General features: G+C 30.9%; 2 protein-coding genes across 2 annotated transcripts; one reads left to right on the forward strand and one right to left on the reverse strand.

The window, feature by feature from the left end:
• The first annotated feature begins 3,922 nt into the window (after positions 1–3,922).
• Positions 3,923–8,740, forward strand: LOC137813424 (la protein 1). The gene is made up of 10 exons (XM_068615669.1): positions 3,923–4,071; positions 4,150–4,228; positions 4,581–4,730; positions 5,686–5,828; positions 6,191–6,339; positions 6,739–6,840; positions 6,924–7,269; positions 7,555–7,702; positions 7,955–8,033; positions 8,416–8,740. The coding sequence occupies exons 1-10, from the start codon at positions 4,021–4,023 to the stop codon at positions 8,507–8,509; spliced, it is 1,341 nt and encodes a 446-aa protein (XP_068471770.1). The 5' UTR covers positions 3,923–4,020; the 3' UTR covers positions 8,510–8,740.
• A 5,525-nt stretch (positions 8,741–14,265) lies between these two features.
• LOC137813425 (transcription factor MYB3R-1) lies at positions 14,266–23,103 on the reverse strand. Its single transcript, XM_068615670.2, has 12 exons — positions 22,820–23,103; positions 22,327–22,498; positions 21,632–21,686; positions 21,394–21,451; positions 20,919–21,013; positions 20,590–20,693; positions 18,196–18,324; positions 16,186–17,887; positions 15,742–16,073; positions 15,373–15,487; positions 15,041–15,268; positions 14,266–14,530 (listed from the first exon to the last, which is right to left on the reverse strand). The coding sequence occupies exons 2-12, from the start codon at positions 22,401–22,403 to the stop codon at positions 14,411–14,413; spliced, it is 3,015 nt and encodes a 1,004-aa protein (XP_068471771.2). The 5' UTR covers positions 22,404–22,498; positions 22,820–23,103; the 3' UTR covers positions 14,266–14,410.
• Positions 23,104–27,264: the final 4,161 nt, after the last annotated feature.

Here is a 27,264-nt window from a genome sequence, read left to right on the forward strand (position 1 = left end):
AGTCACAATAATCATACTAATGGGGTAGTATTTGCCTGGATCCCAAGAGTGAAGAGAAAGTTGGGTCTACATTGGATCTCATCTAAATCACCCTATCTATCCTCCCAAGGATACGTTTGGTTTCAAACTCCGGTTCAAATAGAAGAAGTACGCCATGCTAATGTGCCTGGGATGATCCACGTCTCAGATTAGGCGCTCATAAGCACATTAAACTATTCATGTGGATAAGAGCCCTTAAAGTTTAGGCACAACGAAGCAATTATCAGGGATGCACTCTACCACTAAGCTAATAACCCGTCATGTGAGTCTCCTACCGAGGTCTGCTATGCCAAAATCAAGAGAAACCCCATCACCCACTTTCATTTTTATACCCCATCCATGTCGCCGGCGACATGGATGAGGATGAAAAAAGGGAGCTCCTATCAACTTGTTCCAACCTAGGATAATAAGGTCATGAGTTTTGTCTTACTTCACCAATGAGAAATGAAAGAAGACATCCATCTCCAAATTTGATTCAAACATAACTTGCTTTTTTTTTGGGTAAGCAATGTCAAACTACCCAACAAGCATTAGCTCTCCTTAAAAAGAAGGTGATCCAACTGCACCTTCCAATACATGACTTCGCTCCAGTCACTAGCCCTGCCTTCGACATCCCCTTCCTTGCGGTTAGCTCACCCTTGTGAGATTTAGATCCTTTGTCCATTCCATTGTAGCACATATGTCATCCAGGACATAAGGGACATGATGACTTGATGTCATCCTCACTTTCCTTTGGCTTATCACCGACAATCTTGTTAGGGTTCCAAACTTAATCTTGGAAACTAAACACGAAGGTTGCATGTTGTGGGACTTAATCAAACCCTTTACGACACAACCTGATGACAACCATGCACCACCTGTGTCCGTGTTCCCGAAGGCACCCTCTCTTTCAAAAGGATATTGTATTTCCATTGGTGAAAATTTGATTTTTTGGAAGAGTAAGAAAGAAAATGTTGTGGCAAGATATATTGATGAAGCATAATAAAGAACTATGACCTTAGCTACTTGTGAGCTTGTTTGACTTAAAGAGTTACTTAAAAATTGTCGATTCATCACTAAATTATTACAGACCAATAAAAAGAAATAAAGTACCATAATTTAGAAATCAATTACTCATCTATTACATCTACCCATCTTGTGATTCTAAATCAACAAACTTCTTCATCAACTCACGAAATTAAGTAAACTTATAAGAATTTCAATCTGGAGAGATTACTCAAATGATACTCATATGTGATAATTAGTATACTATTCCTATTAGCTTAAATCTCGTCTTTCATGAAAGGACCAAACATATTGAGATTGATTATCATTTCATTTGAGAAAAGATTGTACCTGGAGACATCAAGACTGGGTTTGTTAATTAGCATATATTTTCACTCAATCTTTACGGAGATCTAGAATTGATTATATTTGTAACAAGTTTGCTACATACAATTTATATACACCACCTTGAGAAAATGTAGAATTTAACGGACTTGACCCATAGTTTATGTTATTTTATTATGTTATTCTATTATTATTTTTGTTATGGTATGTCAAATAATCTCACATCGCTTAGGAGTTGAGGCCAATGACGGTTTATATACATATTCCTCCCTTAATTGACCAAGAAGCCTTTTAATTGACGAGGTTCCGAGCTTCAAAGCGAACAATGCCTCAGATGCGGTGATTGACCCTAGTGATGCTATTTTAGTGGACTTGAGGTCATTTGTGGAAACGAAAAGTCGTTACCTTAGTCCTCGATTCTGGACTTGTTCTAGTATACCCAATAGTCTCACATCACTTAAGAGTCAATGTCAATAACAATTTGTAATAGACTTGAAATCGGAATAATTCATATTTATATAAACAACCATCTATATCTATATATAATCTATATATAAAGGAGATTCTCCATTGTAATTGTTTTTTGTTACACAAATTTCCCCTATTTTGTCCTTATTAATATTTGATTTTATTATTTTATTTTGGATATTTCAGACATTTTCTATTTTTTTAAGTATTTATTAAATAACTAATTATTCTTATAATTAATTAATTAATTAAAAACTTTTTTTAAAACTAATATACTATCATTTCGAAAAAAAACAATCATCAATTTTAAATTTGGAGTAGTTTGTCAAACGTGGAAGGAAAGAAACGGTTGATTGATGAAAGGTGGAATAGTTCTTAAGACGTGAAACAGTTTTTTTTTTTTCTTCATATCTTCATCTCTCTTAAAAATTATAGTTTTTATCTCTTCTTATCGTTTAGTTGTTATCCCTTCTTATCATTTGGTTTTTTATATTAAAAATTTGAAAAAACGTACCTTAATATTATAAATAATTTTAAATATATCTTTCATTAATAAATATATTTATAAATATTAATATTTATATAATATGTTAATATAATTATTTGTACATAATTAATTGTGTTGAACTTTATATATTTATAAATAATTATTTTGAAAATACAAATTATTTTTAAAATAAATATTTTCTTTTATTACACATTTTTCTCTTTTACTAAATTTTCACTATGATATAGATGATATAAATGTAAAAAATGGAGTACCAAGAGTAATTGAAAGTGGAGGTTATTTTATTTTATATGTGAGATTTGGTGTGAAAATGTGTGAGAGTATGCTTTCTTTGTTGCCTTAAAATAAGGAACTAAAGGAAAAATAGAAAATCATATAAAAATTATACATTAATATTAATTTAAAAAATTAAAAAAATAATTTTATTTTTTAAGTAATTCATATTAAATAAAAAAAAATATTTCATTATATTAATAAAATGAGATATATTAAATAAGTGTAGAATCGGAAAAAAATTATGTACACAAAAAAAAAACGGTTATAATAAAAAATCTTCTTTATATATAGACTAGTGGGAACACAGGCAGTGACGTGCCTGTGTATCCGCATTTTTTATTTTTGTTTCTTTAATATTTTTTTTATTTTTCAAAAACAATTTCTCTTAATAAAATTAAAATGAGAAGTTAAAGAGTATACAATTAAAGAGTAGTGTGTATCCGCATTTTTTATTTCTCTTTTTTAGTATCTTTTTATTCTTCAAAAAACAATTTCTCTAACATTAAAATGAGAAGTTAAAGAGTATACTATTAAAGAGTAGGTTAATAAAATAGTGGAGAGCGGTCATTAAAAGTTACATATGACAAAGTTATTTATTTACATGAGAAGTATGGTAAAAAAAAAGAATGTGTTATGTGTAGTGGAGAGAGAAAGTGGGGAGTAGGTACCTATACAAAGTGGAAAGTATGATACGTGGGTTATGTGTAGTGGAGAATCATAAGTTTAAATCAAAAAAGTAACGTAACAAATAAAATCAATTTTAAAATTATTTTATTAATTTTTGAAATTATAAAATGTCTAAATAACCAAAATAAATTAATACAATAAATTATTAAGTAAGGATAAAATGGAAAAAAAATTAAGAGCAGTTAAGAGGGGAATAAAAAATGACACAATGACCATAATACAATAATAAAATTAAATATTAATATAAGAATAAAAAAAATAAAATTAAGAGCAGTTAGGAGGGAAATCCCTTTATATATAGATATAGATAAATAAAAAACGGTTATAATGAAGAATCTCCCTTATATTCCTTTATTATAAATATAAATATATAGATTATATATATAGATATAAATATATAGATATAGATGTTATAGATATATGCATTATAAATTTATTTATATTTATTATTTAATATATGATAACAATAAAAATATATGAAAGGCCATTATGATTTTTTTAATTTGAGTTTTTAAATGTAAAGAAGATATAGCAGTTACATGTATGTGTGTATATATATATATATATATATATATATATATATATATATATATATATATATATATATATTCAAGCGTAAAAGAAAAGAAATTGCAAATTTTTCTAAGAAATTTAAAACCCTACACCCCTTCCCTTTCCCTCTCTGAAACCGCTCTTTGATTCTGGTCTGAACAATGTCGACTGCGTTGCTGGACGATGAAACTGCGAAGAAAGTCGTACGACAGGTTTGCAATTGTCGTTTTTGCCTTTAGTTATTCGTTCGTCTTTTATTCAACTTTTGTTTACGTTTTGTTCCCAAACAGGTGGAGTTCTACTTCAGTGATAGCAACCTTCCCAGAGACAACTTTCTGAAGAAAACCGTCAGTGAAAGCGAAGATGGCAGTATCCTATCTTCTTCATTACGCGTTTGTTCCCTCGATAAATTGCTCCAAATTTGTAGCTTTTCGATAAAGTGATTAAATGGTGTTTTGCTTACAAGAAAACATAGCCTTAGAACAATAAATTTGTATTGAAGAGTAATACCGAAATTACTTTAGGCTTTTGGATCAATTTTTGTCATTTTTTTTTGTTTCAATTCTAAAATTCCAAACAGGGACATTCGTCATTGTGTTTAATCCTATTGCTGTTCTGTTTCCATTAAGACCTATTTGATCAAACCAAAAATGTGGCTATTTGCTTCTTTTTTTTCCCTTTTGCAATGTTGTTGGTCTTGACTCTTCCTGCAACCACACAGTGGTCAGTTTGGCTCTTATTTGTTCTTTTAATCGGATGCGAAAGCACCTTCAACTGGAGGAAGTAAAACCGGCTGAGGTGAGCGAAGATACAGTCAAAGCTGTTGCTCAAGCTTTGAAAGATTCGGCTTTGGTCAGAGTCTCAGAAGATGGTTGGTTTCTTTTTTGATGCATAAAATGTGGTTTTATTCAGGCAACATTAAGTTAGTATTTATTCATAATTAAAAGAATATAAGATTACTGTGAATTCCTCCTAGCTTTTTGGTTGTGTAAATTCTTTCTTTATTGTGGCTAGTTTAGACGGAGACTTTTTTTTCCCTTTGCCGTGCTGTAGCAATATGAATAAGTTATCGAAATAAGCTTTTTTCCCCTTGAACACTGTTTTTGGTCTCTTGCAATGTTTCTTTCGTAAACATGCTACAATTTATTCTTTTGAACCACTTACTTCCTCAACTTTGTGTTTGCTATTGAAATAAGTTTTATGGTGATTGCTTGTAATGGTTATGGTGTGTTTATGTTTTTGAAAAATTTTAGGGGTTCTTGAGGTGAGTGGAAGAGGAATCAAATGGTCATTATTTAAATTTAATTTTTATTTGTGACTATGAATGATAAGTACATGTTTAACCCAGTATTTGTCAGTGCCAGATCCGTTGATTGTATGGATATATTCTGCTTTTTTAATTTTTTGGAGCTAGGTTCTATGCTGAATGAATTCATGCTACTTAGTTATTCTTAGTAAAAGAGTTTATGCCTAACTCACAAAACTAACTTGTAAAGTGAGGTTTGATCTACTTATATACTATAATTTGACCTTATCTCCAATCATGTGGGTTTTCTAACATACCCTCTCATGCCAAAGATTGGACATCTTGAGCGTGGCAGTAGGGGAACCCGATAGCGGGTGACACAAGTCCCAACAAAGTTGACTAGGATAAGCTTTGAATGGTTTTGTATTAGTAAGTTTGTGCCCGATTCAACCTCACAAAATGAGTTTGTAAGGTGTGGTTTGCATGCATCTACACACTTGAATTTGGTGTTATCTTTAATGGATGTGAGCTCTCTAACAGTTGTAGACAAATTTTTCTCATTTGTTTATTCATGTTTCAGGGAACAAAGTTGGCAGGTTAACTGAACTTCTGAAGCCAGAAGAGGTAATTGAGCAGGTAGAGATAAGAACAATTGCTGCATCGCCATTTCAATATGATGTGAAGCTTGAAGATGTGGAGGCATTCTTTGGTCAATATGCCAAGGTATTGTTTAAATTGCTGCTATCATTTATATTATAGCATTTTTGCTTGAGAGAATTGTAGTTCCTCTCCTTATTGTTATTGTTTTTTATGTATGGTATGTGGCAACTGGAGTGAAAATTGTATAAAAAGTTCATTAAACTTCTTGATGTGAAGCTGGAGCAGGATGCTTCTTGTAAAGAGACTGTCTTCATTTTTAAAGATAAAAATCTGGAAATTTATTGCACTGGTCAATCTTACATTCTTTAGATTATAGAAAACTTTGATGACAAAAAATGTTTGTAAGATGGTCCTTGTGGTAAAGAGTACTTTTTGATAATTTATTTTAAGTTACGAAAGGGATAAATTCTAGTTTTCTGTTTCAGGTTAACAGTGTTCGGTTGCCTCGCCATGTTGGAGACAAAAGGTTCTTTTGTGGCACTGCTCTTATTGAGTTTTCATCAGATGAAGAAATGGAATTCTTTTTGAAGAAAAACCTTGTCTATGCGGGGGCTGAGTTAGAATTAAAGCCAAAGTAAGAATGCTTGTATTGATTCAGTACTGAGTCATTGATTGATCAATTATAATTAAAAATTGTTATATTTTTTTTCTGTAAATTAGAATAATTTCTTATGTAAGTGAAAGAAAGAGAGGATAGTTTTGTGTATTTTATGTCAAATTCCTTTGAAAAAAGTATATTGCTGAAAGATTTGCAATTATTGATATTTGTAATAGAAAAAAAAAGAAAAAAAATGAGCATTGATAATAGCTGCTTTACAGTCAGCTTGTTTTTGTATCATTACATGAACATTTGAATGTAATGCATTTAGGTTGCAATGATTCGTTTTGTTGTAGCATGAGAATTTTAGGATGTGAAAACAGTCTACATAAGCATATTATCTAATATTGTTTATGTTTATTGTATCCAATTCAGGAAGGACTTTGATATGCAGAGAGAGAAAGAATTAGAAGAGCATGAAAAATTTCGTCCACTTGTGGGTTTAGATCACCAGAATAACACAAATACAGAAGCAGTGTAAGATACTAACAATTATTTTGATCCCCACTCCTACAATAAAACAGATAAGTTTATTAGCTAATTATCTATGTTTATCACAGCTACCCTAAAGGCTTACTTATAGCCTTCAAGCTAAAGACTATTTCTGATGAAGTTCCTTCAGAACAAAATAACCCTGATCAACAAACCAATGACGCTCATGATATCGCCAAAAACGATCAACAAAATCCATCTGAAATTGCTGCTGAGGAAAGTGGTAAAAAGGTGTCAGAAAATTATGAGAATGATAAAGAAGACAGTGGGGTGAGTGAAGGAAAAGAGACTGAGGGTGAGGAAAAGAGTAAAGAAACTGGTGAAAAAAATTTCGCTGCTGCTGACAAGGACAACAAGTTTGTTGTCTCACGAGAGGACTTGAGGGTTGTCTTTGAGAAGTTTGGTACTGTGAAGGTAATAGGTTTTCCCCCTTTCTTTGGCTGTTGGGGCTTAATGCCTGTTTAATTTTTGTCCATTTTACAGCTATCTACTTATTATAGCTACTTTATTTTTTTTTGGAGTTTTTAGCACTTTTAAAATGATACTTTGTGCCTAGTTTTGTTTGAATACCCAGGTGGTGAGTTCGACCATTCTGTCTCAGTTTCATCCTTTAACCCCTAAAACATTTGTTATTATTTATTATCTAGCTATTTGAATTGACCAAGACATGTATAAATTGTATACTGTTTGCCTGTTCAGTACATTGATTTCAAGATTGGAGAAGAGTCAGGATACATTCGATTTGAAGAACCTGAAGGTGCTCAGAAAGCTCGTGCAGCTGTAGTTCTTTCTGAAAAGGAGGGCTTAGATGTGAAGAATTGTATTGCTATTCTGGAACCAGTGACTGGTTTGTTTCTCTTCTAATTTATTTTTTCATGAGTTATTCATATGCATTTGTTTGGTAAAAAGCCCACTTCATAGGGCTTAGTTGTGAAGAATTGTATTGCTATTCTGGAACCAGTGACTGGTTTGTTTCTCTTTTAATTTAATTTTTCATGAGTTATTCATATGCATCTGTTTGGTAAAAACGCACACTTCATATCTTGATCAACACTTTTTTTTGGTTAATCTGATAGCTGTTCTTCTGGTATGGTTTCAGGTGAGGCGGAGAGAGAATACTGGAGCCTGCTTCGTGGTAATCAAGAAAAGCGCAGGGGATGTATGAATAACCGAGGAAGGTAAGAGGAGTCACTCAACCATGTCTTGAATAAGCCATTATCGGTTCCTCTTTTATTTTTGGCTTAAATATATTTTTGATTGGTGAAAATTTGACCTATTTCTTATGGTTATAAAAAAAGGTATTCACTATGTATGTGACTTTTTGTTCCCAACAAGTAGGCTATCAATTTTGTTAAATGTCAGACCAATAAACATAACATTTCTAGTGACGTGAAAATCATTATATATGTTGAGGCCAAAAATATATTTAAGTTTTTTACCTTTTTATTTTGGGGCTTCTCGGGAGGGGTGGAACTGAAACTAGGATATAACTAATAAGAAATGTTGTAAGCATTCTCTAATGCTCTTTTTGACACATTCTCTTCTTACATTCCATTGCAGGGGAAGACAGCATGGGGGGAGAGGAGGTAAATTCAACCGGTCCAGAGAGAATGAATCTGCACTAGATCGCCCAAATAAAGTTAGAAGGTTTTAACTATATAAGATTAATGGTTATAGATGACTTCAGATATCAGTTTTTTTGTGTTGCTGAGAGGTATTTGGCAATGTATACCGTAAATTTTGATCTGTTTATAGTTTGTTAGGAGTAGCATGATGTAGTTCTCCGCGACTCTGGGGTTAGTTTGTAACACACTAAGTTATTGCCCTTTTTGCAGTTTTTGGTATTATAATTTAATGAATGCATACCCTTTTCTTTTTATCACAACATTTTTGTGGAAGATATTTTGAACTGCTCTACTGTACTATTATTATTATTTTTTTGTATTTTTGCATGAATCACCTCTATCTGTTTGGTATTTTAAGTCTGAAAGTTTATTTCCTATTTAAAGCACCATACGATCAAATTTATTGTGAAAGAGAAAAATAAAGTTACTGTAGTATTTTTCAAGTTTTCTTAATGAAGTATTTATGTCGACTTATTCATTTTTATATTCTTTTCATTAATAATTAACAATGTTGTCATTTTTACTAGTACTATGTTTTCAATAGTTTAAGCATTTAAAAATATTTTTGGATAAAAACATTGACAAATGGCCTATCAGACAGTGTATGAGGGTCATTGATGGTTTTAACCAACGCCTAATTGTTAAGGCACAGACGAGTTAAGCTCTTTTAAGACAATTCTTAAATACCTTAAGTTTTGTTATTTTACATCTAAGTTTTGATAATAACACAAATTTGGTGAATCTAATATACTTTATATAATGTGTATTAAGAAATAAAAAAAAGCTCATGATAATACTTAAATCATGACCTTGGAGCAAGTCCTTCTTAAAGGCGCAAGAAATGGATGTAAGTAAATATTATGGATAAAATAAATGTAAAATTGTAACATTATTTTTTTTATTTTATTTTTATAGTAAATTTGAATTGTGAAGAATAAATTATAATATAATTGTAAATATACTTTTATAATAAAATTTGGATGAAAAAATTATAATAAATGATAATGTTGGTATTTTTTATTTATTAAAAAGATATCAAAATAAGTACTAGTAAATATTAAATAAAATTGTTTGGATATCTTAATCTTATAAAAAAAATATTAACTGGATGGTTTAAAAAATTAAAAATTAAAATTAAGTTATTCATTGATGATATGTATGTAATAATTAAAAAAAAATGAATAAATTTATTATTAGGTTTAATAAAAAAATAAATGTATAAATTATAATTTTAAAATAAAAATTAAGAAAAAATTATATTTAAATTGAAAGATTATGTAAATAATGAGTTATATATAAATATATGTAATAAATTATAATAAAATTATTATATAATCATATTTAATTATAAATAAATATAAGAAATTATAAAGATAAATGAAAAAAAGTAGTGAACCTTAATTAAAATACAATTTATATATTAGTTAAAGGTGAAAAAAAGATAATACATGATATTTAAATAACATAAATATAAATTATTTTTAAATATTTTCATGTTTATTAGTTGTAAATTGTTGTTAATTATAGAAACGATGTAGTATATGTTGAACATAAAAAGGAAAATAAATTAAAGATGGTCATTCATTTAATATTTTCTTCAATAATTATATTTCTAACTATTTTTTAACATTAAAAATATTTATTTTCTAAAACATTCAAAATTAAAATTATCAATTCTTTTTAATTTATTAATTCCTTTTTAAAAATTATTTTATTTTATTTTATTGGTTCTTAAATTTATTTTTATTCTATTTTTTTTTTCTTTTCCATGCACTCTAGATAAAGAAATAAAAATTTCTAAAAACATCATCCTCGGAAACCAAATTCTAAGAGAGCTTTTTTTTTAAAATACAAAATAAAACCATGGGAAAAAACGGTGCCACATAAGAAAATAAAAACAAAATGGTACTAGATAGGAAAATAAAAACAAAAAGGTGTTAGATAGGGAAATAAAAACAAAAGGGTGCTAAATGAGGATGAATCTATTGGGTCTGCTACCTCTAAACAATGACTGAATGACGCTTTAATGCTTGATCGCATTAATATTGTTCATCAACTTCATGGTTTCCTCAATCAAACACTGATTATAGAAACTTTAAATATTGTCTTTGTACGCGTCTTTATGTTCCTAAAACACATTTAGAAACTCTTTGTGAATCTTAACAATCAATATAATCTTCATATTAAAGCATGAGTATGACTAAGAACAATATCATTTAATATCAATTATAAACTTTTTTTTCAAAATCCTTCTTATACATATTTGAATAAGATCGAAGGCATAACTGTTTCATAAACAATTTTATGAATATTTATAGAAATTATATTTCTTCCTTGAAATATGAAAGCACATGTACATATATACATGTATTAAAACAATTTGCACTGTATTTCAAATCTATTTCGCAAACACATTTTATTCTTAGTTTCAACTATTTGTTTTGATTTAAATCTTTTTTCAATTATTACACAATATAAAAAAGAGGATGAAAGAGTTTGATAATCATTTGAACATATATAGAATGTAATATTGAGTTTTTAAACTTCCTTTTGAAGATCATCTAACGTGCATTATCGTTTGTCACATATATGACTTGATCATCGTCTGACACTTGTAGAGCTTTCATCATCTCTCATTTGTGTTAGTTTTCTCTAACACTATATAACGAGGTTGATCTATTGAGTTCTTATATAAACATTGTCTACTATCTCTATGAGATCTTTGTATAACTCTTACATGTTTCAACATGGTTTAGCAAGTTCCTCTTCGACATCGTCCATCGCCTTCAACTAAGACTTTGGTTAGCACGATCTTTTTCGCTCAACGTCATTTTCTGTCATGGATATATAACATTTGGCAATGTCAAATACATTTATGTAACATCATCTTTCTTCCTTCTAGGACAATATCTACTGCACTCTTAATATTGTTTATAAAAATCATAGCACATCTTTATAGTTTTCTTGTTATCATTAAAAAATACTTAGAATCTCTTGTATTGACTGATAACAGTCCGAGGAGATCTCCGACTAATAAGTATGATCTCCAAGGCTCGGTCATGGAGAAATTAGAAGAGGAAGAAGACAACAACGAAGGTGAGGAAGACGAGGAGGAATACATGACTAACTTTTTTGTTCGTATGGTAAGCAACGTGCCAAAACAAGTGATGGTAAGCAACCTCATTAATGCATGTCACATCAGACCTCGAAAAGCTCAATCGTCACATCGATCTTGGACAAAGACTCTTCGGATTAACCATTCCCGAGCCTGGGGGCAAGTGTATGGGTAAGATCTACACGACCGAGCCCATGTCTCGGTCTCGATCATCATGTCAACCGACACTACAAATCCAGTTACGCTTAAGCAAAGTTAGTCAAGCTAATCAGCAATGAAGAGTTAGGTAATACACTCCTAAACATGATCTAAGCTCTCTAATCCGACCGAATAAGAAAGATCTATTAAAATAATATAAATAGAACAGATTCCAAGAATCAAGTACGTTATTACACAGTATTCAGAATACTGAGTGTCGAATACTAAATCTGACTTGAGCGTTGGAGTGTCTTCTGCAGGTACCATCCGAGTCCGGATTTCGTGAAGACCGAGGATTGGAACGAGCAAAGAAGAAGAAGGACCGATCGACCGATCGACCAAGAAATCAGAAAAGTAGTTTCAATCGTTCTCTAAGTCTCAATCCTATACAAGAACATGTAAAAAGTTTGAGAATAGATATAATGATATGTATACCTAAGTAAGCAGTAAAGAAAGTGATATGAAATTAATCTATTTAAAATCATACGTTTAGTTTAACTCTTAGAAAAATATAATACTAAAAGTTACTGTTTATTTTATTACAATATTGGAAATAAAATAGTAACATATTCATTATATTGAAGTGTTACCAATATAAATAGAGATATTAAAATAGAATTATTAAATATATATTCTCTGGATACGTTACGAAAAACATATCCTTTTATTAGGATAAGAAAAAAGAAATAAAAAATTATCATAATTTATTAAAATAAAAATGTATATTAATTTTTATAAAAAAATATGTTCATAAAAATAATTAGTGTCCATTTTTTAAAAAATAATAAAAAATCAATTTCTTGATAAATAATTATGTAAGTTAATTATAAATATTTAAATATAACTACCTAATTATAAAATAATTAATTAAGAGTTGTAAAAAGTTCATAGTAGTAATGTTTAAATTTATAAATTTATAAATGGATAGGAACAACTGTTTTCTAATTATCCAATATAATTTTTTTAAAGTAAAATTAATTAAAAAAACTTTGAACCGCGACGTTCCTTCTTAATATCGAGATTAAAGATCACTAAATAAATAATAAAAACTCATTGTTATTATTCTAAACAACAGAATATAACTTACACATGAATAAAGAAATAAAGAACGAATAAAAAGTAGCTTGAGTTAAATACAAATAACTTTAAATTATATATAATGGTTCTATAATGAGTGAAGACCTAAATTAAGTTCTATAATTAGTGAAGACCTAAAATAATATATTAACAGTTTGAAGAAAATATTGGAATAGTTAAATGAAATGAAAGAGCGTCAATTTTTCCTAATTTTCTTTTATTATTCTTACTGTTAATTTATGTCCTTCCCTCTTCCAAGTGTAATTTTTAAGGCAACCGAGCTTTTCTTATCTCATGAAAATTTATAATTATAAAATGAGAAACGAAAAAGTAACCGAAAAAAAAATTGACATAAGAATTCTACAAAAATCAAGAAACCAAAATTTTACAAATAAAAAAAAAATAACAATAATTTAAGAGAAAGAAATATAGTTTATATTAATTATAAAAAATGATAAAAAAGAATGTCTAAATTTTATCATCATAACAAAATTAATGAAAAAATAAAAAAGGAAACATAGAATCTAATGCCTGAGTAAACGGGGATTATAAACAAAGGACTTTGGAGCCAATACAGGCTTTCTGCAACGTATAGACTCAATTTGAAAAGTAAAAAATTATTATTATTAGAGCATTAATAAAGTGGTCAATTTCATAGTTCTCTTTTGAAAAAATAAGGTAAAAACATTATTGTGCAGTGCGAGATTACCTTCGACATAAAGTATTTTTTTGGTTAGTAAATAAAAATATGAGAAGAGAGAAAATCCCTGAATATATTAAAAGCAAAAATTAAACAAAATATTAGAAATAAATTGATATGAAAAAGAAAGGAATGAAAGTTCATCAGTGCACTCGGCAGAAACAACAGTTGCATCACTGAATTAAAAAAATATCCAAAAGTTTCAAATTTTAAAACTTGCTGTTCTAAACGATCAAGCTAACACACTTGAGTGAGTGAGAAAATGAAATAGCAACTAATTAAATGAAGTGTAAGTGATGAACAAAAAGATTCTAAAAAGGTGAAAAAACAAATAATTTTAAATCTTAACATATATGCTAAAAATCCAAAAACTGAAGATTGCTCCTTCGTATATTGTTATTCTAATTGATAAACAATTAATTTAGCTGTGAATGAAATATGATTAAGTTCTAACCTCTTTAGTGCTGAGGAGTTCGAAATCCTTCCTATAATAATAAAGTAAAATTATCTCAACGATAAAGCAAAAGAAAAAAGTGCCTGTTAAGAGTTAGCCCAGAAAAAACAAATTTAAACCGAGTTCCACTAAATAAGGAGTATCATTTCAAATTACCTTGCTTGCTTCTGACAAAACTTTGAAAGTTTTACCCGATCAGAAGTCTAAATCTTTTAATTGGCTTACTAAGAAGCACCACTACTGAATGAAAGGAACATATTTATTTCAATCAGCTTTGATCGCCCAGATGCTTCATACAAAACACTATTCATAGAAATGAAAGACTATACATATATTTGTAAACTCATTATAGAGCAAAAACAAGTTTTTTTATCCATATTTGACAGTCATCTACAACCTTTCAACAGATAAGAAGAAGGGCTTGGGAAACTTATAGCTGATGATTTGTTGTCATCAACCTTGCTTGGTGATCCACACTCGCTAAAGTCAAGTGTGCGTCGCTCTATCTGCAAACACAAAAATCCTTACAACTATAAGAATCCATAGGAGCATATCAGAGTCATTTTGTTTGAACCTATATTTTCTGTTTTCATTTTCTATATTCTGTTTCCTTCTACTATATAAAAATTCACAGGATAAAATTGAAGTCATTAGGCTTGAAAAAATATTCTATGTTTTACTATTGAAACCAAAATGTCATGTAATTTCACTTTGTTTTCAAATTGTACAGAGAAAATGAGAACAGAAAACAATAAAAAGTAATTTTCTGAGACGAAACAACCGTTAAGATTTATCTAGAATCAACATTGTAGTTCGGTGGAAAATGTATTAGAACACTCGGAATTGGGATTCTCTCTCATTGAATGACCCCGCAGCAGAGAGCACAAACAAATTCACCTTCCATATTTTACAAATAGTACTATGTCTTACTCATTCAAACAGGTTTTTGTAATGTCATATTAAAAGATCCAACTATAATTATAATGCACAAAAGGAATCATTATATTTAGCTTTACCAATGCATTTGAAGCCAATTGAGAATCGTTCCCAGGCTGATTGGGGGAACCATGGTACTTATCCTCCTCGTTTCCAGATGCATCTTTCCGTGATGCTGCCTTAGGAGTTTCATTTCCCAAAACCTCTTTAGCATTGGCATATGTAGCAGCAGTTTGCTCACTGATCTGTTTTAACAACCCGATTGCATCATAGCTTCTATCACCTGGGCTCATTAAATACCCAAAATCCTGCAAACATGTTCACTGATTATAGCATACAGTGAAAAAAATTAAAAATCTAACCTACAAATCAAGAAACTTGTCATAAAAAAAAACTACAGTAATTTCAGTACCTCAACTGTAATTTCAGTACCAAGTCTGGGGCTACATAAAAAAGTGTTGAAGAACCAAGGAGATTTCCATGCTGAAGGTGATTCAAGGCCTTTCCTAAAAGGTGTTCCACCGAATCTACCATCAAACAAGAAAACAGTCAGTTGCAATGAGAGAACTAGTACCAAAATGTGAAACAATCCTGTTGTATGCAGAAGAAAAAAAAACAGTTTTAAGGTGTGGCACACATAGAAGCAATTTCCAAGGAAGCAGCTTAAGCAATTAGCAATTGTACCTATGGTTTCAATATCAAAGCAATCAACTATATCCATAAGGAACAATGAAAAATGGAAAGACAGGAATAAAAAGGTAAGAAGTACAAGGAATTATACATGCTACATGTTTCAAAACCACCATCCTTTCTAGTTTGTTCCCCTGAATTGTCCCCTGGAGCTTGTACACGAGTAACAGCAACCGAAAGTTTTTCATGCTCCTTTGCACGAACACAAGGAGAACTAGAATTAATCCTTGAGCGTGGAATTTTTGAAGATAATTTCAAATGGCTGTTCTGATTTGGAACTGCTTCCAAGGACCTGTTCATGCTTTTGGGTGATTTAGTACTTGAACCTAGACCTCTGTTTGATTTTAAACCAACTTGATCAGGAGAAGACAGCGTCAGGTCATTCACATCATGTTCAACCAAAACACCAGAAGGTTCTTGTTCCTGATAAAAAGAAAAAAGTGAAAAGTTTGTCAGAGAAGAGTTAGTAGGTATTTCAAATTTTCACATAATTAATTACACCAACAAAAGGTGAGGAACAGTACTTAGTACTTACCATCGCAGCAGCTGATGCTTCAATCTTTAGTTGCTGTTGCTTTACATTAGACTTTGAATTGTCTACAGTGTCTTTGAGGGAGTTCTTTTCATCAAAAATTGCATATTTAATTGGCTTATAAGCTTGTCCGCAATTTTCTTTATTATCATCAACACATGCACTGCTGCTCTGTTTTTTAAATGAAGGCATATCTGCTTCTTGAGTCTCATTGTCACCAAACATGACATCCAAACTGGAAATGTTTTTGGTAGTCATGTCAGTCTCAAGTTTCTTATCAATTCTTTTATCTGAGAGTGGTGACAATAAATCTCGGTGTCGTTTCTTTAATATAGATGGTGTACCTGTAAAAGTTTTAGCTGCACTTTTTAACAATGCATCTGGACTATCACCATGAGAGGGTGAGTCCCACAACCTGAAAGGAGTAAGACAATTCATAGAAGACATCATAAACTGGCGGATACCCAAGGGACTAAACTCTTGCTGCATATCAACCCCAGACTGTACAAGATCACAGCTGAAGAAAGGAATATCCAAACTTGGAAAACGGGGAGGTTCATAACATAGAGATCCAGAGTCCTCCTTTTCTGTATGCACATTTGTCTTTTCCTCTGAAGTACCATTCAGAATATCACGTGCTTCTTCCATTACTGCTGTACCCATGTCATCCACACAGGGAGAACTGGATACGTAATTGACATAAGTGAAGTTAGCAGGTGCTCTGGAGACCAACTGGTGACCATTTGTTCCAAATAAATGATTGCCATTAGCAGTTGGTCCCTCCCTATCATCACAAGCAGAAAGTACTGGAGGGAAAGACAGGGAGGACGAAGTTCCTTGATAATTATTAGAACAACGAGGACAAGTTAACTGAGGAGTTGAGGTTCCACCAGTTTCAGCCATCTGGATATTACAAGATTGGCAAGGAAATGAAGTACATCCAGAAAATTCAACTGTATCTTCACCTTTAATATAATCTACAGGGGGGAAACACCCATCATTCATTGAATCTGAAAATAGAACTCTGCAACATTCATCATCAGATATCAACACATGCTCTGGTTTAAGAGAATCCAAAGATGCAGGTCCCATGGACGTTGAAACACCCAACCCCTCTGAAGTCTGAAATGGAGCATTCACCATGTCACAGATTTCACTAGAAGCTACACAATCTCTTTGCAACTGCGAGGAATCCTGCCCCAAGACCATTGATGAAATATTGGGTAAGGAATGTAAATTGAAATGACAATCCCCACTTATGGAATTTCCAGGTTCATGTGAGTGTTGCTCAGTGAACTGAGAAGTGCATGCCTCTTGGTGAGAAATTTCAGGAATGCATATATCATCAATTGATACATAATATGGCTCTGAACAAGATGCTCGACTTGGACTATGATCCTTTCTGAGATTACATTCTTCATTTGGCCTACACACCGGCTCTCCAGTTTGTAATTCAGCACTGCCCATCCCTCTAGCAGATGGAAAGCGAACAGCATTAGCTGAACCTTGGCTGGACTCTGAAACTTCTTCTCCTTCCATCCTCTTGGAACAATTATCATCACCACTACATTGCAACCTTGTTGATTGATTTGAATTTCCAACATGAGGTACAGGCTCAAACTGATTAAGCACACCAGATGTCAAATAAGAATCCAATTTCTTTTTCACAGAACTGTTCCAGTGATTTTTAATAGCATTGTCTGTCCTGTTTACACAGATAATTGAGAGAATGAACTAAAATGGCACATGAAAAAATCAGGCATTACTCATGCTGCAATTTAGATCTCATACAGTTACAGCAGATATCCCTTAGGAAAGAAGAAAAGATAAAAACTAACTGAAAAAGTTCAATTAAAATTTTATAGTCTTTCTCATACCAGAGCCTGCAATACTTTGGGAATCCAAATCCCTATGAGACTTGGAACATCAATAAAATAGAACTGTGACTCGATGGGGGAATGGCTTGACAGCATGTTCACAGTTAATGAAAAATAATTTAATGTGTATTTATACCTTCCAGGAATGTACTTTGACAACTCGGCCCATTTGTTCCCATATATCTGATGATAATGTATTAGAGCCAACTCCTCTTCCTGAGTCCATGCCTCCTTTTTTATAGTAGGATCAAGATGATTAACCCACCTACCAAGTTTTACAAATTATATTATTGAAAATGAGCATCAACAATAACAACAAAATCCCCATCCATTAGACAAGGTTGACTACACAGATCACAAGTCATTCAGTTAAGTTAAAGACCAAACAAAAAATGAACATCATATCATCCCTCCAGAATTACTTCAAGAAGATACCAATTCACAATTAAAATTGTGAATGACACTTGCAGAGGACTATTGATTTGGGGTTAGGATAGGGCCAAAAGAAAAGAGAAATATGGCTCAAGTTGACCAAAGCACTAACCTCTTTATAGTATTAAGGGTAATCTCACATTGACAACCAACTCTGATGCCAATTGATGAGAAGTAGCCAAGAACTTTGAAAACCCACCCTCAAAAGCTAGCATAAGGAGAACCAAATATTTAAATACTTTTTCAAGCATCCCACACTCGATGTGGGACTTGGGTACCTCATGATACCGAAGTTCCTATCATAGTCCTTCTTAGGGTCCCTCTCACCCATTTAATGGGACTAAGAGTCCGTCTTATAGAGAGGAGAGAAATAGAGTGGATGGAAAATAAAAAAAAGGTAAATGGAAAATAGGTAGCAAATAAGGTAAAAATAGAACATGTTTGGCTGAAGATAAATAAAGATAGATAGAGAGATGTATAGAAATAGAGTGGAATATGGTAGGACCCTATCACTCAAATTCTCTCCTTCCTATTTCTAACATACCAAACAAACAACATCCAACAAAACACCAAAAAAAACATATAATTTACTTTCCTCAATAGTGCTCTTCAATGACCTTTATTATGTGTCCAACCACACCATCTGAAATAATTGTCATATTTTCTTAGGTGGTTTAACATTCTCCTTACCATAATGTATAGCTAAAGATAAAACATTACAATAAAAATTGCCTTTGAGCTTACTAGGTACTTGGCAATCATAAATAACCTCTGATGCCTTTCTCCATTTTAACCATCTCGCTTATATATGACACCTTATTAACTTCCCCATCATTTTGTATTGTTGTTCCGAAAAATTTAACTTAGAAACATATAATGTGAGTTCTTCTTCCATATCCATCTCCAAGTAAATTCCTCTTGCCTCTTGCTTAAATTGCAATGCTACTCTGTGTTGCTCCTACTTGAGGGAATAATTTATTTCCAAAGTCTGTCTCCAAAGCTCAAGTTTAATTATGTATGTTGACTCTTCAATCAAAACTATATCATCCGCATAAGATGGATTAAAGTCCAGATACTATACTTTGCAGCCCACTAATCTGTTTTTATTCACATATATGTATATATACTAATTTAATTAAAATATATCTTATTTATGGAAATAATTATACTAACTATATTATATATTCCTTTTCTCTACCAAAAAATAAATATATATTTCTGTAAGTATATATGTTTGGATGCTTTTGATTCTATGTTTGTATGATTTTGAATGATTTAAGTTGAGAGTGAATTTCAATTTTTTTAAAGGTAAAATCATTATTTTATTGGAATAAAATGAAATATTAGATTGAAACAAAAGATGCAGTTAAATCAAGACGAAGAGAATACTATAACATAAATCGACAACCTGTTACGGGGGAATATATTTAAGTATGAAGTTACCTTCTCTAAAAGCAAAATGGGTCATGGAGCCTACCATGGATTTCACAACCCATGGGCATGGCGACCAAAATGTTGAATACTGACATTGGCATATAATAGCATATAACATATAGCGAAACAATGGAGGGGTCCAAAAACACCATGTTAGTGTTACAGTGTGGCCATAATGATTATTTAACAACATTGATGAAGCAACACTAATTAAGTGATAAAAGAGTCTGCAGACCCATTTGCCTAAAATTGGTTGTGGTGCCAAACAGGATGTGATCTCTCAAGTACAAGTACAACCATACATGCCAAGTGCAACTCAATGGGGGAAGAGAGCAACCTTGACGTAACACAATGCAACAGTGCAATAAGGGAAATTATAGTGCACTATTATTAACTACTCTTCAAGTATCTATATTGATTTGTATGGAGAAAATCTTTTTATTGTGATTTTGAGACAACTCTTGCACCATTATCCAGGACTGAGCTATGGATATTATAACAAGTAAACAGGATATACAAAAAAGGTTGACGTAACACATTCTAGGATACACTATCAAGGTTGTGAGGACCAAATAATCTAAAGAGAAAAAAAATTATTTGTGAAAAAAGGAAACTTAATGAATACAGGAAAAGAATTAGCAGAAATCCAATCCAATAACCATACCTTTCTCGACATTGCTTACCAATACGTCCAGGTAAATGTCGTGCAAGAGATGACCACTTTTTAGCCCCATTTTTATTCACCAATTCAATAATTATGTCATCTTCCTGTTTACAATTGGATTAAACAAGCATGTTATTAGTAGATCTAACTAGAAAATTGATAGTCCAAGGTCAGATCAAAGGAACGGAGGCATCTACAGTTGAACTGTAGACAATATGATCAAATAGGCTCCAGTATCATGTTATCCTTAAGGGTTCAGAAGGAAAGGGCGAAAGAATAACTTCAATATGATAAGATGAGCACACAAAAAAACGGAAAGAAGAGATTACCTCTTTAGACCATGGACCTTTAACAAGTTCAGGATTTAAAACTTTCTGCCACCGATGCAGGCATTGCACATCAGTCCTTTCCTTGAAACACTCGGCTGCAAACATATATTTGGCAATTAGAAAAGCAAACATAAAAATCTATATAGAAAAACACTTGGATGTGCTAAAATTGCTTAAGATCTGAGCAAAAAGAACAAATCTTCATAAGAGACAAGCTATATAAATGATACACGGACAGATTAAAATTACAAATTGGTTTAGGAGTAGGACAGAGTTTATATTAGAAACTTACAAAGGAAAATAAAGCATATACCTCCCCCAACAATACATAGGTTTTCATTTCATTTAAATCGATTGAACAGGTCTCTAATTGAAGAAAGCTCATTTCAGGTACATGAATCAAGTAATGGAGATGCAAAGTAACTTAAGCACACACTGGACACTAAATGTACAATGAATAATATCAATATATTACCAATTTTTTTCCAATTCTTTCCCTTAAATTTCTCAACCGCCGTCCGTAAGATATCATCCTGCAGGACAAAAAATAACATGTGTTACATATTTATTCACTATATAATTGATATTATTTCTATAATCAAAATGAGAAGGAAAAAAAATGAAAAACATTAACAAGCTATATATAGAGGAATAACTAAATTAAATATTTTTAGCATAAGTAAAACAGTGTCGCCAAACTTAAGAAAAACTACCTCCTCTAATGTCCATTGCCCTTTTGTAGAACGCCTTGTAGGGCCAGTGGTCCTCCTACAAATAGATATTTTATGGTTAGCAAAAGCTCAGTTAACTTCATCATCAATGTCTCGGAAGAAAAAGCTACCAACTACTACTATCCCGTTTATATTTGAACATTATCAATTCAATAGAAAGGACATTTTAAAGTAAAGGCAAGATGATAAACTATAATTTCGAAAGTATTCAAACCCTCTGCCGCTAATAATGTAACAATTTTGACTCTATAAAAGAACATCTAGATAAGTCTTATCAACAAAACATCCCTTTAGGAAATTGATAAACATGTCAACAGTAGAAAGGTTGAAAAGAACCAATCACTGACTAAAATTGTCTAAAAAAATAAAGCATTTTGCAGAAATATAACCTGTATTGTTGGGGAATATAGTATTGTCTTATTTCTGATTGTAAGAAATGATAAGCATTTTGCAGAAATAAATAAGGAACGGTTTGAGAGTTGAGAAATGCTACATTATAGTCTCTCAATAAAAACAAAAAAAAACTCAAATAAAGGGAAATACTTATTCAAAAGTACAATGTTCTCCTACACTTCCTCTCTAAACTCCCCCATCTGGAAAATTCTACTGGTTTTGTTTAATCTGAACAAATGTATTATAAACAGTGTTAAATTATGAGAAAGATTAATCACAAATACCCATGTAATGCTTTAACTTTCTGAGCCCCGTCAACTTGTCCATAAGATGGAGCAGGCATGCTCCGTTCACCGTCCATATTCTAAGTGGATTGCTACTCTTTTCAAACTTGGTTCTCCAAATCATTATAATCCGTTCCAAGGAGCCACAGGCACAAACTCCTCCTGCACAGAACTAAATGAGAAAAGAAAATTAGAACATTACCGACAACAACAAAAAAATAAACCAAAAAATTATACTAGAGGAAATCAATCATGCAAAGCAAACACAAAAGCTTCTACAAATCCACACCTTTTAACAGTAGATTCTCGGGGTTTTTTTTTCAAAGTTTTTCTAACTTTCATATTTAAAAGTTCAAAAATATTCCAAGTAATAAAATTAGAATTACTCTAATTCTCTTTACAAAGATCTAAAGACCATTTAAGCGAAAAATTACCGATTCGAATCGAAGTTAAGAAAGAAAATACCAAATGAATCGAAGGGAAGGGAAGTTACCTTAGCGATACAGAGAAGATCGAAGCGAATCGCATTAGCAGATCGGAGAACAAAGTTTAACAAAGAAGAATCAATCTGCAAAATGAACTATTGTAACGATCGGAAATGGAAGGAAAATTTGAAAAGTTGAGAGAGAGGAATGGGAACGTTGGAGAGTGTTTTGGTTCTACTTTATCTGTTTCAAATAAACATGAAGAGGCTGAGAAGTTTCAAACCCTATGAGTTGTCTCCAAAATACTATGGTTCCACTAAGAAAAATGTCACACTTGTCACATCACAGAAATGACGTTTTATTTTTATTTTTTTTTAAATATCTAACGGGTACTTACCCAGGATTTCTATTCAATGGAAGTTCATGTCTATACTTACTATTATATAATTATTATTTCTTATATAAATTTTTTATATTATTTTTATAAAGTTACATATATATATTATATAAAAAAATAAACCATTTTTAGTATAATTTTTTATTTTAAATAATTATATTTTAAAAATAACGATTATATTTTTATAAAATTATATATTTTTAATTAATGTGCAGAAATGCATTTTTTTTTTGCTAATTTTCAAAAAGTTTTAATAACTTCTTTCTTAAGTTTTAATGGTGAAATTATTTTAAAGTTTGTTTGGTGTTACATTTAAGAAAAGTCAGAGTAAGCCGTTTTTTCTTTATTGAATAAATAATTGAATATTTTTTATTTATTTCAAAATAATTAAATAGTTTTTAAAATAATATATAAATTTTTAATATTATTTTTATTAAATTATATATATATATATTTAACTGTATTATTTTTTATTAATTACTTGTAAAAAAGTATAAAATTTAAAATTATATATTTTAATGGAAAAATATGAATATAAATAGGCGGGAGTTTTTGTGTTTTTACTAATTTTCAAGAATTTTAATAACTCTTTTCAAAATTTTAATGGAAAAATTATTTAAAAGTTTGTTTGATTTTACATTTAAGTTACATTTAAGAAGTCTAAGCAACACACTTTATTATTCATTTATTATTAAATGAGAGTGAGTCCATAAAAATTTATGATTTTTGACTAATTTTAATTGATAATAAAAAATGCATTGAGAAGTGTGCATAAAATATAATTTTCTGATAGTTTTTTTTAATATTTTGTTGTATTTATGGTTGAGTAGTTTTAAGTATATTATGGGACTCACAATTTTTTTACATACTTCTAAGTGAATCTTTATTTTACGAGAAATTAACTTTAATTATTATTTAATTATAAATATGTAAATATTTATATTTATTAAAATAATTTAATTGTAAATATGAAAATATTTATTTAACTAAGAAATTAGAAAAAGTAAAAATAAATTAAAATTTGAAACAAGTAAAAACGTTTATTTATACTAGTAAAAAGTATATATGTTTTTTTCAAGTGTATTTAAATTTTATTATATTATAATATATAATTTATAATCTTTATCCTTTTAAAGTAGTGGTAAAGTGGGTTGACCCGTCCCGTATAGGTATGCAAAATGCGGACTAAGTTGATCCACCTGGCATGCGGGTTGGCTTGCTGGTTGGTCCGCATAACTTTTACAAATGAACTATTATATAGATGCAATTTGAAATTATGAATTGATGCAATTTGAAATTATGAATTAATCAAACATATGTGTATAAGAAAGTATGACAAACAAATACATCTCACAAATTCTGAAATTGACTAGACAAGATGGCCAAAAATCATTCATAGTACACATCATCAATAGTTAGAAGAGTTTTGATGAACTCAAAAACAACACTGAATAAGCAATTGACTTCAATTAACAATAAAAAACAGCTACCACATCAAACCTTTGTTATGCAGTTGCTATTATATCATCTTCTTCCACTTCAAGAACATTAGATGCAACCTTAAAAGAACTTTCATATTCCACTTTTTGATAATTATAATTTTTTCCATCATCTCCATATATTTGAACAATGACAATGAAAGAATGAATTTACCCTCAAGAAATCCATGCTTCCAACTACAAATACAAATGATTGCTTCCACATTTTCAGGCAAAAGAGAATTCCTATACTTGTTAAAAATTCGAGAATCAATGCTAAATGCAGATTATGATGCAACTGCAGTTATAAAAATACTCAACAAATCTCTAACCATTAAAGCAAGATCCGAAAAACGTTGACTATTTCTTTTCCACCACTCAAACACATCCATATGCTCCAAAAAATCAAAATCCAAAGTTGGGTCATTCAAATAAGTGTCAAATTGTGTTCTTCAACTTTGATTAGCTACTTGAAGCTTGCATATTTTTAGTTCCTATTATAGATGTAATAAGTTAGTAACATGGGGCAAGTACAACAAAAACTAAGAAATGAACTCAAGTACATTCAAGTAAGCAACTTACATAAAAAAAGACTTAGTTTAGAAGTAGATGAGGATGAAGATTGTCCTTGCTTACGCTTTAGAGTATTTGATGTTGTTGTTCTCAAACCTTTGCTAGAATATTTGGCAAAAAGTTTGTATAATTTTTACTTGATGTTTCCAATTTCAGCCTCCAAGTCAGTGAATCAATCTTTTCAAAGCAAAAACTCAATGTTTCTAACTTTATCCTTGGGTCTAAAATTGCACCAAATGCAAGTACAACACTATATTCATCCCAGTATTTTTCAAATTTGACTATCATCAATTCAGCCATATTCTTAATTAGTGCATCTTCATCTTTCACATTTTCCACCAACAAGCTTTGAATTTTCCAAACTTGTAAAAAATACAAGTTGGAAGTTGGATAACTTGTAGCAGAAATCAAGATAGTGATATCATAAAATGGTAACAAGAACTTACAAATTTTTTTAGCTCTCTCTCAATCTTCCTCTAAAGGGAAATATTTATAAGATTTGTCAATCAAGTGCAAGCTTCCAAAAACACATTGATATTTAAGAGCACTTTTAAGCATCAAGTAGGTTAAGTTCCACCTTGTAGGAACATCAAGACACAACCCACATGATGCATCAATATCACTAAACTTTTCAAGGCATTGTTTGAATTTCACCATTCTACTCTCTAAACCCCTCACATATTTGATGTTATTTCTAATTTGGTTCAAAGCCTCAGCAAGCACCTTTAATCCTTCTTGAACAATTAAATTTAATATATCTGCACAACAACGAACATGAAAAAATTCACCACCACATATCAAATCATCTTGTAAAAGAAGTTGGCTTCTTAAAGTATTTTAGAGAACATTAGTAGCAAAAGCATTATCCAAAGTGATAGAAAATATTTTTTTTCTCTAATCCCCAATCTTGTAAACATTCATAAATTTTCTTAGACAACTCAAAACCTGTATGTGGGGGAGGCATATGACAAAAGTTGAGTAGCTTGCTATTTAACTTCCAATTTAGGTCAACAAAATGGGCAGTAAATGATATGAAACCCTCCGTATTAAGCATATCCTACTAGGAATAGAAACAAGCAATTCCTTAAGCACTATCTTTTCTTTGATATACATTCTCCCAATATCAGCCTTAACAGTGTTTCTAGAAATCATAATTGCATCAGGACACAAGTAGTTTATCCAAGGTCTAAGTTCGGGATACTCAACAAAATTATAAGGCAAATTATGTCTAATAATTAGATTAGACAACAATTCACAATGTACAACTTGATCTATCTTTGTTCCTTTCAACTTTCCCTGCATATCTAAAATCATTTGACCCACATCTTCAGTTTTTATTTTATCACATTTCACAACATGACGATTTAAATGAGAAGTGCCATATTTTTTTCCACCAGTTGGATATATTCTATTGCACCTTGCCCTTTCTTTTCCATCCTTATCCACCCCAATCTTAGTTAAATACTTCCAACAATCAGATGTGGTAATCTTATCCCTTTTCTTTTTGTCACCTTCAACAGATTCAGATTGTTTTTTAAAATCATCTTCCTCAATTTCATTTTCACAAAGGGGAATATTAATATCCTTTTTAGCCATTCCAATTTCCAAATTAAGATCCTGATTAATTAATAGCATCAACATAAGAACCTATCTAAACATAATCATAAATACAAAGAGATAAACATAACAGAACCAACATGACGTTGGACTTAAAAATTACCCCAAAGTTGTCACATACGAAGCCAACACTACAACAAATATAAAAGCTTCTTCAGATCACTTGAATCTCTTTTATATCAGAGGAAGGCATCAATTATATCAAAGTGGCGGAAGGTTAAGGAGGAAAGGATAAAACCTGGGGGAAGACAACGGTGGAGGGCGGTCGTAGTTGTAGATGATGGTGTTGGCGATGGATGGAAGGAATTGGGAGATGGTGGTGTTGGCGGTGAAGAGTGGTCGCAGATGATGGTGTTGGCGGTGGAGGATGGTCGCAGTCGCATAGATGGTAGTGTTCACGATGGAGGATGACTCACAGTGGAGGAATCGCAACACATAGAGAGATTTT

Source organism: Phaseolus vulgaris, chromosome 1 (genome assembly GCF_051622355.1).
Source record: "Phaseolus vulgaris cultivar YP4 chromosome 1, ASM5162235v1, whole genome shotgun sequence".
NCBI lineage: Eukaryota > Viridiplantae > Streptophyta > Magnoliopsida > Fabales > Fabaceae > Phaseolus > Phaseolus vulgaris.

What these genes read in the sequence shown, in the direction of transcription:
- LOC137813424 (XM_068615669.1), top strand. Translation starts at nt 4,021, where the DNA reads ATGTCGACTGCGTTGCTGGACGATGAAACTGCGAAGAAAGTCGTACGA. An exon ending in GGTCAGAGTCTCAGAAGATG is followed by an intron (nt 4,731 to 5,685) that starts GTTGGTTTCTTT and finishes TTCATGTTTCAG; the next exon opens with GGAACAAAGTTGGCAGGTTA. An exon ending in TATTCTGGAACCAGTGACTG is followed by an intron (nt 7,703 to 7,954) that starts GTTTGTTTCTCT and finishes GTATGGTTTCAG; the next exon opens with GTGAGGCGGAGAGAGAATAC.
- LOC137813425 (XM_068615670.2), bottom strand. Translation starts at nt 22,403, where the DNA reads ATGGACGGTGAACGGAGCATGCCTGCTCCATCTTATGGACAAGTTGAC. An exon ending in GTACTGAAATTACAGTTGAG is followed by an intron (nt 15,269 to 15,372) that starts GTACTGAAATTA and finishes ACATGTTTGCAG; the next exon opens with GATTTTGGGTATTTAATGAG. An exon ending in AATTGGCTTCAAATGCATTG is followed by an intron (nt 14,531 to 15,040) that starts GTAAAGCTAAAT and finishes TTGTGTTTGCAG; the next exon opens with ATAGAGCGACGCACACTTGA.